Here is a 13,202-nt window from a genome sequence, read left to right as displayed (position 1 = left end):
TGTATATAGGTGATTAAAAAGCCATAACCAGCTATATACATTTTGGCTTCCCATTCTTTTTTTGGACTGTTAACCATTCAAACGACAGCCTATAATGCTGTACTCAAATAGGAGGTGGGTGAAAGGGGCGGTACTCTCCAATATTTCCTTCCTTTTCTCCCTTTTTTCCAACCGGCGGTGATGAGAAATCACCTACTGTCACCACACGCCTTTCTCTTTCCCAATTAATGCAATGCTCCGATTCACCATGGATTTAGAAGAATTTTACTCACTGGGCCCATTTTATGTATTTGAACAATTCTGTTCTTAACATGTAAAGATCTTTTAGTGAAGAGGAGTAGCCCTTGCCCATGTGCTACGCCAGGCTGCATTATGTACTACACACATGTAGTACAAGTCAGAGAATACTGCTTACCTATACACTTATGTATGCACCTCTCACAACTCCTCCCTCCTCTGTTCTCCATCATCTAGTGAAACACATTTATCCCAAGTAACAGCACACAAAAAGCAGACACCCAACTTCTTCGATGAAATATGTTTTGAAACCATCCAATGGTAACAGTTTTGTTTCTCTTCTGAATAATACATCAGTATTTATAAATTAAATATTGACCTTCATAAACCTCCTTGGTACCTGCAGTGCTCAGCTATGATCAGAGAAGAAACATGTGTCTTCAAGTATTATAGCTTTTTTTTTTTCCTGCTATCACTCATGTAGTAGTACAAACTGGACCAGAAAAAAGGTTATGTTCCCTGTTTTAAAAAGAACAGCATGATATAAGGCAGTCTATCAAAGAGAGCAGTCTTTTTTACCCCCCTACGAGCTTACGTCAGCTACTGCAGCAAACACAGCAGAACCACCACAACAAGCCAAAAGCCACATTTCCCAACATAACACTGAATGGCTCTCACCTGGTGCTCTTTCTGAAACCCCAGCACAATGTTAAAAAAAAACAAAAAAAACCCCAAACAAACAGCTCCCCCACCCCAATTATGACTAAAGTTAATGCCCTCTTTTGGGCACCAAGAAATTTTTCCAGTTTTACTGCCTTCTTCACTCCCCTGCGCCTTCGTGCACCTAAAACAGGCCGCCCTGACATTTTCCAGTTCGGACATTAGGAGAAGGGTTTTCTCTCTCCAGTCTCTGCTCTTTTCATTTGAGGCGTTGAGTCACGTTAGCCAGAGCAACTGCAAAGGCTTGTACTGCAGAAAACGGATACTGAAAGTCCAAAATGTAAGCGTTGCCATCAATCCTTCCAAACTGCATTACCTGGGGAAGGGTGGAAGGTGAAGGGGAGGAAAAAATATAAGGAATGAGAGGTCAATAGAAGGGAGAGACCAAGAAGTAAAAAGAAAAAAAGCAAAACTGTGATACCCTTATTCACACTGAATAGTACCTTACTCCATACGAAATCAATGGGGCCAGTTGCAGAACAAAATACTACCAAGTGTGAGTGAGGACATCACAATCTGGCCCATGGAAATCTACTCTGTAGAGGAAATACACAGCCTTAAAAGACCCAGGGTCAGATTCAGCCTTGGTGTAAGTGGACTTAACTCCACTGAAATCATTGATGCTGGGTCAGGACTAAGGTCCGTATCATCTGCTCCTTCAGAAAAATCAGAGGAGGATCTTCACCGGGGATCCTCAGAGAGAGATCCCACGGCATCTCCCTGTCAGAAAGGCAGTTTGCTCCCAGGAGAAAGCCACAGCAGGCCCTGCCCCAAAACCTGGCAGAACTCCTCTGACCCACATGGGTCCCTGGCATATGCATATGGTCAGGGCCTTCTGCATGGAGGCCCTTTGACTCTACACCACCTCTGGAGGCCCTCCAAATTCCTTGGAAACTGCTACCAGGGCTTCCATGTGGCCACAGCACACCAAGGAAATGGTAGGCTGGGAGCTCCGAGGGAAATATTTTTTAAAATTAATTTTTATCAAGGGGGACAATTTGCATCACTCCAGCCTGCTCACAACTCCCTGTAGCTCACCAGTCTCCATCTTTTCCCCCAGCACAGCTCCTGAGCAGTATGAAGAGGCCTCTATAATTTCTTGTGGTGGCGTGCAGACCTACCAAAGGTCACACCCCTTACATGACACTCACGCCTATTTCTTTGCGGTCTCTCTCTTATGATCATAATGATCCCTTTTGGGCCTCAATATCTATGGATCTATAAATCTGGACCCCGGCCTCCAAGACAAGAGCAGTACAAGCTGAAAGAGAAACTGGTATATATCATATTGGGCGGAAACCAATGTCACTGCTTTCGTATTTGTCCTTCTGAAGTTGTTAGCCATCTGTTTTTTTGGACAGTATCAGTGGTCAAGATAGGTAAGCAAAGTAACATTTCCATTGGTTTATACTGACAATCTATCTTGGTATTTCTATGTCCCTCATCACTGCAGTATCCGAACCCCTCACAGTCATTAACATATTTTATCCTCTGAACGCCCCTAGGAGGGAGGCAAGTACTATTCCCATTTTACAAATATAAAACTGAGACACAGAAACTGTTGCGTCTGACAAAGTGGGTATTCACCCACGAAAGCTTATGCTCCAATATATCTGTTAGTCTATAAGGTGCACAGGACTCTTTGTTGCTTTTTAGAGAGACAAAGTGACTGACTGAAGGTCACACAGGCAAGTCTGTGATAAAGCCAGGAACTGAACCCAGCTCCCTTGAGTTCCAGTCTGTAGCAGGGTGGATCCCTGCTCCGGGGTTTTAAGGGGTTTGAAAGCGGCTTGGCAGGGCTTGAGACAGGGGCGGCTCTACATATTCGGCTGCCCCAAGCAGTCAGGCGCGGGAGACGCCCCGGAGCCCCGGGAGCAGCGGACCTCCCGCGGGCATGACTGCTGAGGGTCCGCTGGTCGCGCGGCTGGGCTGGACCTCCCGCAGCTGCGGATGGTTGGCTGGTCCGGCGGCTCCGCTTGAGCTGCTGCAGTCACGCCTGCGGGAGGTCCAGCCGAGCCGTGGGACCAGCGAACCGTCCGCAGTCATGCCTGCGGGAGGTCCACTGGAGCCGCGGGAGGAGCGCCCCCTCCGCAGTCATGCCGGGGGCAGGTCCGGTCGTCCCGGGGCTCCGGTGGACCTCCCGCAGGCATGACTGCGGCAGGTCCACCGACCCAGCCTGCCGCCCCTGCCGGCAAATGCCGCCCCACGCGCGTGCTTGCCGCGCTGGGGTCTAGAGCTGGCCCTGGCTTGAGAGCTGCTGCTCTCAAGATGGGCTGATTGGGGAAGTAGCTGCAGCTGGGCCACACCCCATAAGGCCACAGCTGGCCCCTATAAAAGGCTATGAGCCAGGAGCCTAGGCAGTCTCTCTCTGCCTTCAGAGGGAGATGGGCCTGGCTGCTGGAAACTAGAGAGAAGGTACCTGAGTGAAGCAGGGCTAGGGAAAGGCTGAGGAGCTGGGGAGAACCAGCCTGGAAAGCCCCAGGCTGCAGCCTAGCTATAGGCCAAAGGTACTGTGGGTTGCAGAGGGCAGCCCAGGGGTAGGACAAAGCAGCAGGCCCAAACCCTCCTTGCCAGGGAAGAGTTGGCTGAGACTGCAGTCTGCCCCAGAGTGTGGGGCTAGACAATGACTGGCAGTAGCCATACACTGAGGCAAGGTGGGGATAGAAGGTGGGGGTTCCCTGGGGAGGGGGAAACCCAGTTACAGGTTAAAGACGCACCGGGGTCCAGGGAGGGACTCAGGCCAGAGGACAGGCGGATCACCGGCCTGCAGAGGGCGCTCCGGGCTGGAATAGAGCTAATTCCCCAGAGCAACCAGTAGGAGGCGCCGCAGGGGTGAGTCTGACCCGTTACACAGTCCAATGCCTTAGCCACCATACTAGACTGTCAGCAGCCCACTGGAGTCTGGTTTTGGTGTATTAATGTCTCACTCGGACAAACTGAGAGAACCTCATTTTTCTGATTTTGGTTTTCTGAAATATCTAAAGACCTCCTCTTCATGAGCAGCACATGATCCTTCTACTCCAATGGGAGGGCCATAGCTTCTGCTCCTCTCGAAAGAAGAACCAGCTAACCTCCTCTCAGGTGCTATTGTTCACCCTTCATTGGGAGTGATTTGGGGTTTGGAGGGAGACTGGTTGCTTGCCCACATCTCTCTCTCTCCTTCCTTATGTATTTGGAGAGAGTGTGTGAGAGACAGCGAGAGAGAGAAAATGAGTGTATACTGGGATTCACTAATGGTATCAAACTAGCTATCATGAGCAATTTCTAACTTGAGATGCAATTGGAGTTTGCAGTATTAAGGGCAAAATTATTGGATTTTTCCCTATAATGCTGCAAGTTAAGACTGTTACTAAAAGTACATTTCTTTAGGAGTGATAAGTAGTGAAATTAAAAGAGAGTCTTTCCCCGGGTCTGACAGGAAAAGGCTATAAACATGCTTTCATTATATATACGTAAATGCTGAACCTCATTCTTAAAAACTGCTGATCACAGAGCTACCAGCAGAACTAAGAAGATCTTCATAGAAGTGCAGGAAGATTTGTGTAAGTTAGAAGCAAAGTGCAGCACCCCCTCTCTGAGATAAGGGAATAGAACAGAGTCTCTTTCCCCCCCAGGAAGCTTGTCACTGCAATTGCTGCTGCCATCCTACCTGTCGTCCTTCCAGCTCAATCTGGAAGTTTTTTGCAGACTCCTGGGTCACCCGTCCTCCAAAGTCCAGCTGATACACTTGTGTCGCCTCGTTCCACAAGGGCTGCTTGTTGGCCATCACATACACAAAGCCCTGGCTTCCCAGCCTCCCATCCTCCTTTTCGTTGGCCTTCCGGCACTTGAACTCATCCAGCTCACTGGCTGTCCTCAAATTCCTTTTGGTTTTCCACCCCTTTTTGCTTCCTTGGCTCTGGTTCATCAGTTCATCCCCACTGATAAAAAGTTCTGGCTCACTCTCTGAACTGTCCTGAAACTCATTCGTCTTGTTCAGCTTCTTTGACTTCAGCTGGTCCTTCTGGCTCTTGACTTTCTTCTTCTCCCTTCCTAGCCTAGGGCTGGATATTAGGGAGTTGAAGTCAGTCAGTGTCCTTGCCTCCTTTTTGACCTTGCCCTCTGTCATAGCCTGCACATTTCCTTCCTCAGCTCGACTATCCAGGCGCTTCCGGTTCTTCTTCCCAAACTTGTCTGTCCGTTGAGGAATGGGACTTTCTGTGAGGGAGAGAACCTCCTGGAAGGTGTCTGCTGTCTCCACCATTACTTCTGTGCCCACGTGACCCTGAAGCTCTGCTGGTGGGGGAGACATAACTGGCTTCTCCACCACTAGAAGTGGCTTGGGGGGCAAAGTGCCTTGGGAATTCTGTACAGGCGGGCATGCACTGTAGGAATTCCATGGGTGCAAGGCTATTGGTGGCAGCTGTAAACTAGAGCAAGTGCTACTTCCTGGATACATGGGTGGCAAGGGGCAATAGGATAGGTTAGATGGATAACCTGGCTGAAGTACTACAGTTGGCTCTTGTTGTGCAAACTGTGTTGGGGCCAGAGCTTCTTTGGGGGAGCAGGGGGCCTGCATTCCCTGGAGAGGAGGGGCACTGTAGCTTCCTGGATAAGGTACTCCAACCCCATAACTCATCTGGAAAGTGGCAGTGGGACTGGTTGGAGATTTGGGGGAAACAAATGGCACTCGAGACATATCAAGATGCTGAGCTTGACCAATTAGAGGAGCAGGTTTGAGAGGGTTGGGCACTGAACTTTGAGCTGTCCTTTCCTGAGGAACCCATATCTCCTCACTCACCATAGGGTCCCACTGGTATGGTGGTGGCCGCTTCCCACCAACTGTAGCCTCTGTCAAGGCTACAGGCATGTGCCTTATCGATTTCTCCACTGGACAGTGCTGAGAAAGTGCCTCATCTTCTGTGAAGGCAGAGTTGATATAATCTGTCCGATCACGAGAGTTATCAGGTGGGCTCAGCAAATTGTATGAGGACTGGGAGGCCAAGGGCGAAGTACTGACTGAGTGAGCAATGACAGAACTGTGCTGGGAACTGCTCCCAGTGGTTACGTCAGGCCTCATACTGCTAATACTGGAAGTGCTGTTACTCGCATTGGCATTACTGATGTTCCCACCACCGCTGCTACTCGGGTTGCTGTTACTGCTGCTGCATTGACTACAGGTGTATAAAGCTGTCGGTGCCCTCTGCTGGTACTGTGCTGTCACAACATTGCTCTTAGGTTTTGATGAATGTTGTAAAGTGGCTCTTTGGCTGTCGACCAACTGAGCCATTTTCAGAGCTGCCTCTCTGCTGTTCCTCCGCAGAGTAGCATGGATAATACTACTGTCCAGCCTCTGTGTAATGCTACGGCCCTGTGACAGCTGGCTGGCAATTTCTGGGTAAGGTGGTGGATCCCCAGTCGGTATAGAATAACGAGGAACTGTCAGCCTATTCAGGGTAGCACTGGAACAGGGCTGCTGGATTTTCTTCTCTGTTGCTGTAATCCTTAAAGTGGCAGAGCTGCCGGGACCCGGCAGGGTATAAGTATTCAGCATCCTCGTTCGAGGCCGGCACACCTCTTCAACGTTCCCACTGCTATCAAAGGTCGTTATTCGCTCGTAGCCAAGAGGGGTCTGATAATGTCCTGCTGGATAAAGAGAAAAGTCTCCCTTTTTCAGACAGAGATCCATAGGTGGCTGGGGCGGGACAGGCGGGGGAGGCGGCGGTCCAGTGGGAGCGGCTGGTATGGTTCCAGGGTAAGGAGGGGGTGGGTTCATTTTGTTCAGTTGTATTTCTTGTGCAGTGCTGAAGACAACAGCGTCCCCTTCTGCCAGCTGCTGCACTGGCCGTAAAGTTTTTGCCTTTTGGTGATGTTCATGGTCTCTGTCTCCTTCTCTGTGATCCATTATCGCCATCTGTATTGCACCCTGCGGTTGCAGGGATAACTGAGGCGGTGCCTGGATGATGCGCCCCATTTCCACTCCTCCAAAAATCACCTGTCCTGGATTGGAGTACCTGCTTGAGACTGGGTACTGCACTGCGCTATCACCCGCGTGCTCTGTCGTCCCCACTGCTGTCGTCTGATTGGTCAAGACATCCAACTGCACGTTCTGATTGGCCAACAAGGACTGAACCAGTCCTATGCTCTGAGTCGGTGACATAGCTTGTGCTGAGCTGTGAATAGGAGCAATAGGGATATTGACGGTGCAGGGGGGGTTGTTCTCAGGGACTCCAGATGCTCCAGTTACTGTAATAAGAATCAAAATAAACAGTTTAGAGACTGTTATAATCAAAAAGAAAAATAGGAGATTATTAGATTCCCTTTTCATGCGCTGCAAAATAACTTTATTTTATCTGTGCTACTGGCAATCTGGTAATCCATAATATACCATCATTCATACTCCAACTAATGACAATCATTTTGACCCTGATCCGGCAAAGCACTTAAATATGCATATAACTTTAGGCAAGGAAGTAGTCCCAGATTAAAGTCAACGGGACTACACATGGGTTTAAGCGTTTTGCAGGGTTAGGGCTTTGTACAGCGCCATAAATTTATGTGGCAATTTCCCAACAGACAGGAAGGCACAAACTTGTCATCTAAGGTAGACAAGTATCAGAGGGGTAGCCGTGTTAGTCTGGATCTGTAAAAGCAGCAAAGAGTCCTGTGGCACCTTATAGACTAACAGACGTTTTGGAGCATGAGCTTTCGTGGGTGAATACCCACTTCGTCGGATGCATGTAGTGGAAATTTCCAGGGGCAGGTGTATATATATGCAAGCAAGAAGCAGGCTAGAGATAACAAGGTTAGTTCAATAGGGAGGATGAGGCCCTCTTCTAGCAGTTGAGGTGTGGAAACCAAGGGAGGAGAAACTGCTTTTGTAGTTGGCAAGCCATTCACAGTCTTTATTTAATCCTGAGCTGATGGTGTCAAATTTGCAGATGAACTGAAGCTCAGCAGTTTCTCTTTGAAGTCTGGTCCTGAAGTTTTTTTGTTGCAGGATGGCTACCTTAAAGATCTGCTATTGTGTGGCCAGGGAGGTTGAAGTGTTCTCCTACAGGTTTTTGTATATTGCCATTCCTAATATCTGATTTGTGTCCATTTATCCTTTTCCGTAGAGACTGTCCAGTTTGGCGTATGTACATAGCAGAGGGGCATTGCTGGCATATGATGGCGTATATTACATTGGTGGACATGCAGGTGAATGAACTGGTGATGGTGTGGCTGATCTGGTTAGGTCCTGTGATGGTGTCGCTGGTGTAGATATGTGGGCAGAGTTGGCATCGAGGTTTGTTGCATTGATTGGTTCCTGAGTTAGAGTTACTATGGTGTGGTGTGCAGTTACTGGTGAGAATATGCTTCAGGTTGGTCGGTTATCTGTGGGTGAGGACTGGCCTGCAAACCAAGGCCTGTGAAAGTGTGGGATCATTGTCCAGGATGGGTTGTAGATCCCTGATGATGCGTTGGAGGGGTTTTAGCTGGGGACTGTATGTGATGGCCAGTGGAGTCCTGTTGGTTTCTTTCTTGGGTTTGTCTTGCAGTAGGAGGCTTCTGAGTACACGTCTTGCTCTGTTGATCTGTTTCCTTATTTCCTCGTACAGGTATTGTAGTTTTGAGAATGCTTGGTGGAGATTTTGTAGGTGTTGGTCTCTGTCTCAGGGGTTGGAGCAGATGCGGTTGTACCTCAGTGCTTGGCTGTAGACAATGGATCGTGTGGTGTGCCCGGGATGGAAGCTGGAGGCATGAAGGTAGGCATAGCGGTCGGTAGGTTTTCGGTATAGGGTGGTGTTAATGTGACCATCACTTATTTGCACCGTGGTGTCTAGGAAGTGGACCTCCCGTGTAGATTGGTCCAGGATGAGGTTGATGGTGGGGCAGAAGCTGTTGAAATCGTGGTGGAATTTTTCAGAGTCTCCTTCCCATGGGTCCAGATGATGAAGATGTCATCAATGTAGCATAGGTAGAGAAGGGGTGTGAGTGGACGAGAGCTGAGGAAGCGTTGTTCCAGGTCAGCCATAAAAATGTTGGCATATTGTGGGGCCATGCGGGTGCCCATAGCAGTGCCACTGATCTGGAGATATATACTGTCATCAAATTTGAAATAGTTGTGTGTGAGGATAAAGGCACAGAGCTCAGCAACCAGTTGTGTTGTGGCATCATCAGGGATACTGTTCCTGACAGCTTATATTCCATCTGTGTGTGGGATGTTTGTGTAGAGAGCCTCTACATCCATGGTGGCTAGGATGGTGTTTTCTGGAAGGTCACCAATGCATTGTAGTTTTCTCAGGAAATCAGTGGTGTCACGGAGATAGCTGGGACTGCTGGTGGCATAGGGTCTGAGTAGAGAGTCCACATATCCAGACAGTCCTTCAGTGAGAGTGCCAATGCCCGAAATGATGGGGCGTCCAGGATTTCCGGGTTTGTGGATCTTGGGTAGTAGATAGAATAACCCTGGTCGGGGCTCTAAGGGTATGTTGATTTGTTCCGGTGTTAGTGTAGGGAGTGTCCTGACTAGATGGTGCAGTTTCTTAGTGTATTCCTCAGTGGGATCTGAGGGAAGTGGCCTGTAGAATTTGGTATTGGAGAGTTGTCTGGCAGCCTCCTTTTGGTAGTCAGACCTGTTCATGATGACAACAGCACCTCCTTTATCAGCCTCTTTGATTATAACGTCAGGATGGTTTCTGAGGCTGTGGATGGCATTGCGTTCTGCACGACTTAGGTTATGAGGCAAGCAATGTTGTTTTTCCACTACATGCATCCGACGAAGTGGGTATTCACCCTCGAAAGCTCATGCTCCAAAATGTCTGTTAGTCTATAAGGTGCCACAGGACTCTTTGCTGCTAAGGTAGACAAGATACAGAACAACCATTGAGGAAAGGGAAGGCTGAGTCTATTACTGGTGAGGACAATGATTCATGGAAATAGAGGATTTTTAGGGGGCATTTGAAGGAGGAGACAGAGATGGACAAGAAAAGTTAGAGTATTGCAAGAGCATAGGACAGCATGGTAAGGTTGACAAAGGCAACAGTACCACAAGAGAAATGGGAGGATCATAGGGAGCGAAAGGGTGGGATGAATGAAATGAAACAGACATGCAGCTACAGTCACTATGATTGCCAGGTATTGGATTTGATGCCGTAACAGACAGGAAGCCAGTGAAAGGATTCAAGGATAGGGTCATGTGGTCAGAGCACTGGGGAGGGAAGATGACTTTAGCAGCAACATTTTGAATAGACTGGAACTGGGATAGGTGAAAAGCCAAGTGTAAGGGTACGTCTACACTACGGGACTATTCCGAATTTGCATAAACCGGTTTTGTAAAACAGACTGTATAAAATCGAGTGCGCGCGGCCACACTAAACACATTAAATCGGTGGTGTGCGTCCACGGTCCGAGGCTAGCATCGACTTCTGGAGCGTTGCACTGTGGGTAGCTATTCCGTAGCTATCCCATAGTTCCCGCAGCCTCCCCCGCCCCTTGGAATTTCCGGGTTGAGATCCCAGTGCCTGATGGGGCAAAAATCATTGTCGCGGGTGGTTCTGGGTAAATGTCGTCAGTCACTCCTTCCTCTGGGAAAGCAACGGCAGACAAGCATTTCGCGCCTTTTTTCCCTGGATTGCCCTGGCAGATGCCATAGCATGGCAATCATGGAGCCTGTTTTGCCTTTTGTGACTGTCACCGTATGTGTACTAGATGCCGCTGACAGAGGCGATTCAGCAGCGCTACACAGCAGCATGCTTTTGCTTTTGCATGACAGCAGAGATGGTTACCAGCCATACTGCACCATCTACCAATCCATAAATTGGTAAAAAGATGATCATGGCTACCAGTCGTTTTGCACCATTTGCTGCTGTCATAAGTGCCCCTGGCTGCGCTTAGCCAGGGGCGCAAAAGCCAAAATTGGGAATGACTCCCTGAGTCAATCCCTCCTTTTTGGTATCTAAAAATAGAATCAGTCCTGCCTAGAATATGGGCAAGTGTACTAGAGAACCACTGTATCAGAGAGCACAGCTGCTCTGTGTCAGATCCTGCAGAAATTATGAGCTGTATGCTATTCACAGGAGAGGCTCCTGCAACAACCCCACCTGTTGATTCCGTTCTTCCCCCAGCCTTCCTGGGCTACCGTAGCATTGTCCCCCCACTTGTGTGATGAAGTAATAAAGAATGCAGGAATAAGACACACTGACTTGTTAGTGAGAAATGAGTGGAAGGCAGCCTCCAGCTGCTATGATAGTCCAGACAGGACAGTAAGGAGTGTGGAGGAGAGGAGCCCAGCATCCCTCTGCTAGTCCAGGGGCAATTGAATCTTTTTTTTACACATGAAGGGTGGGGGCTGACGGAGCTCAGCCCCCTGTTGCTATGATGACGATGGTTATCAGCCATACTGTACCATCTACCAGGAAAAATTAGGGCCAGGCGCCCTTGATCGACCTGACGGATACTAGTCAGCATGGTTACCAGCCCTTTTGCACTGCCCCATGTGCCAATAGGCTGATGATGAGGACGGGTACCAGTCGTTTTTGCACCATCAGCCACCCATGGCGGGGGGGGAGCAAGGATGTTGGTGTTCAGTGCTGCAGCATCGTGTCTATCTGCAGCATTCAGTAAAGAAAGGGTGACATGTAAAAGAGTCAAGAGAGGATTGTTTTCCCTTTCACTTCTGGGGGTGGGTGGGGGGGTGCGTAAATTGCCGAGCTATGCCCTGACCCACCGCGGACACTGTGTTTGACCCTAGAAGCATTTGGAGCTCAGCCAAGAATGCAAATGCTTTTCAGAGAGACTGCAGGAACTGTGGGATAGCTTGAGTCCTCCAGTCCATGAGCGTCCATTTGATTCCTTGGCTTTCCGTTATGCTTGTCACGCAGCAGTGCGCTGAGTCCCTGCTATGGCGTCTGTCTGGAGATTTTTTAAAAATGTTTTTTAATTCGTCTTCTGTAACGGAGCACTGATAGAACAGATTTGCCTGCCCTTACAGCGATCACGTCCGCATGGTCCATGCGGGAGCTCTTTCTTTCTTTTGATTTTTAACTGCATCGCCACACGTGCTGATCGGAGCTCCACGCTGGGCAAACAGGAAATATTCAAAAGTTCGCGGGGCTTTTCCTGTCTACCTGGCCACTGCATCCGAGTTCAGATTGCTGTCCAGAGCGGTCAGTGGTGCACTGTGGGATACCGCCCGGAGGCCAATACCGTTGATCTGCGGCCACACTAACCCTAATCCGATATGGTAATACCGATATTAGCGCTACTCCTCTCGTTAGGGAGGAGTACAGAAACCGGTTTAAAGAGCCCTTTATACCGATATAAAGGGCCTCTTAGTGTGGACGGGTGTGGCGTTAAATCGGTTTAATGCTCCTAAAACCGGTTTAAATGCGTAGTGTAGACCAGGCCTAAGAGAAGGTTACAATCATCAATGTGAAAGAGGGCCCAGGTGCGAATGAGGGTTTAGCAGTGGAGATGGTGAGGAAAGGATAGATTTTGGTGATATTCACTAGAAAGCAGCAAAAAGACATAGGACTTGATCCAGCTCCCAATGAAATCAACAGCAATGTTCCCATTGACTTCAATGGGAGCAGGATCAGATCATTAGCGAGAGACTGACTATAGTGTGAGGAGAAAGAGAAAGAAGAGTCACTGAGATTTTGAGGACAGGAGACAGAAGAGATCATAAAGCTGTCAATGGAGACTGAGAAAGGAGAAGGTGCAAAGAGGTCAGGAGGAAAAATAAAGGGCCATATTCTTAGCTGATGTAAACTGCTGTCACTCAATTGATTTCAATTTACACCAATGTAGGGTGTGGCCCAAGAATGTCAGGACTGAGCTTGGAACTAGTGGTGCTGCTCCTAGAGGAAGTGCTTATTGGTAGCTTGTGATGCAAAACTGGGTATGCATGGGGAGAGGTTCGGGATAGAGGGGTACATTTGGAAAACACCCACATAAATGTTGGTTGTTGAAAGTAAGGGAGTGAATGAGAACCCAGAGTCATAAGGGACACCAAGAGACTGAGGGCGCTGAGGAGCCATTGAACCAAAAGAGCACCAATTCACAGAGGCCAAGAACAGAATGAAAATGGATGGGAGAAGAAATAATGCTCTACAGCGCTGAGGGCAGCTGATAAATCACAACGACAAATGAGGATTAGTGACCTTGGCCAGGATTGTTTCAATGGAGTGGAAAGGGCAGAAGCCAAATCGGGTACCTCCTTTTCATTTCTGGCAACTCCCCATGAGCTATCGACTGCCCTCCTGCTTCCCTCAGACCATCCC

At 48.8% G+C, this 13,202-nt stretch overlaps 1 protein-coding gene across 1 annotated transcript in view; it reads right to left on the bottom strand.

Moving 5' to 3' along the window:
• TULP4 (TUB like protein 4) overlaps nucleotides 1-13,202 on the bottom strand; it is a 238,322-nt gene continuing 225,120 nt past the window's right edge. Inside the window, exons 14-15 of the mRNA XM_045009586.1 lie at nucleotides 4,607-7,182; nucleotides 1-1,273 (exon numbers count right to left, since the gene is read on the bottom strand). Coding sequence (XP_044865521.1) covers nucleotides 1,157-1,273; nucleotides 4,607-7,182 — 2,693 coding nt within the window. The 3' untranslated portion in view covers nucleotides 1-1,156. The remainder of the gene's footprint in view (nucleotides 1,274-4,606; nucleotides 7,183-13,202) is intronic.

This window comes from Mauremys mutica, chromosome 3 (assembly GCF_020497125.1).
Source record: "Mauremys mutica isolate MM-2020 ecotype Southern chromosome 3, ASM2049712v1, whole genome shotgun sequence".
Lineage (NCBI taxonomy): Eukaryota > Metazoa > Chordata > Testudines > Geoemydidae > Mauremys > Mauremys mutica.
Note: the sequence above shows the minus strand (reverse complement) of the source record. Positions and strands in the feature narration are given on the sequence as shown.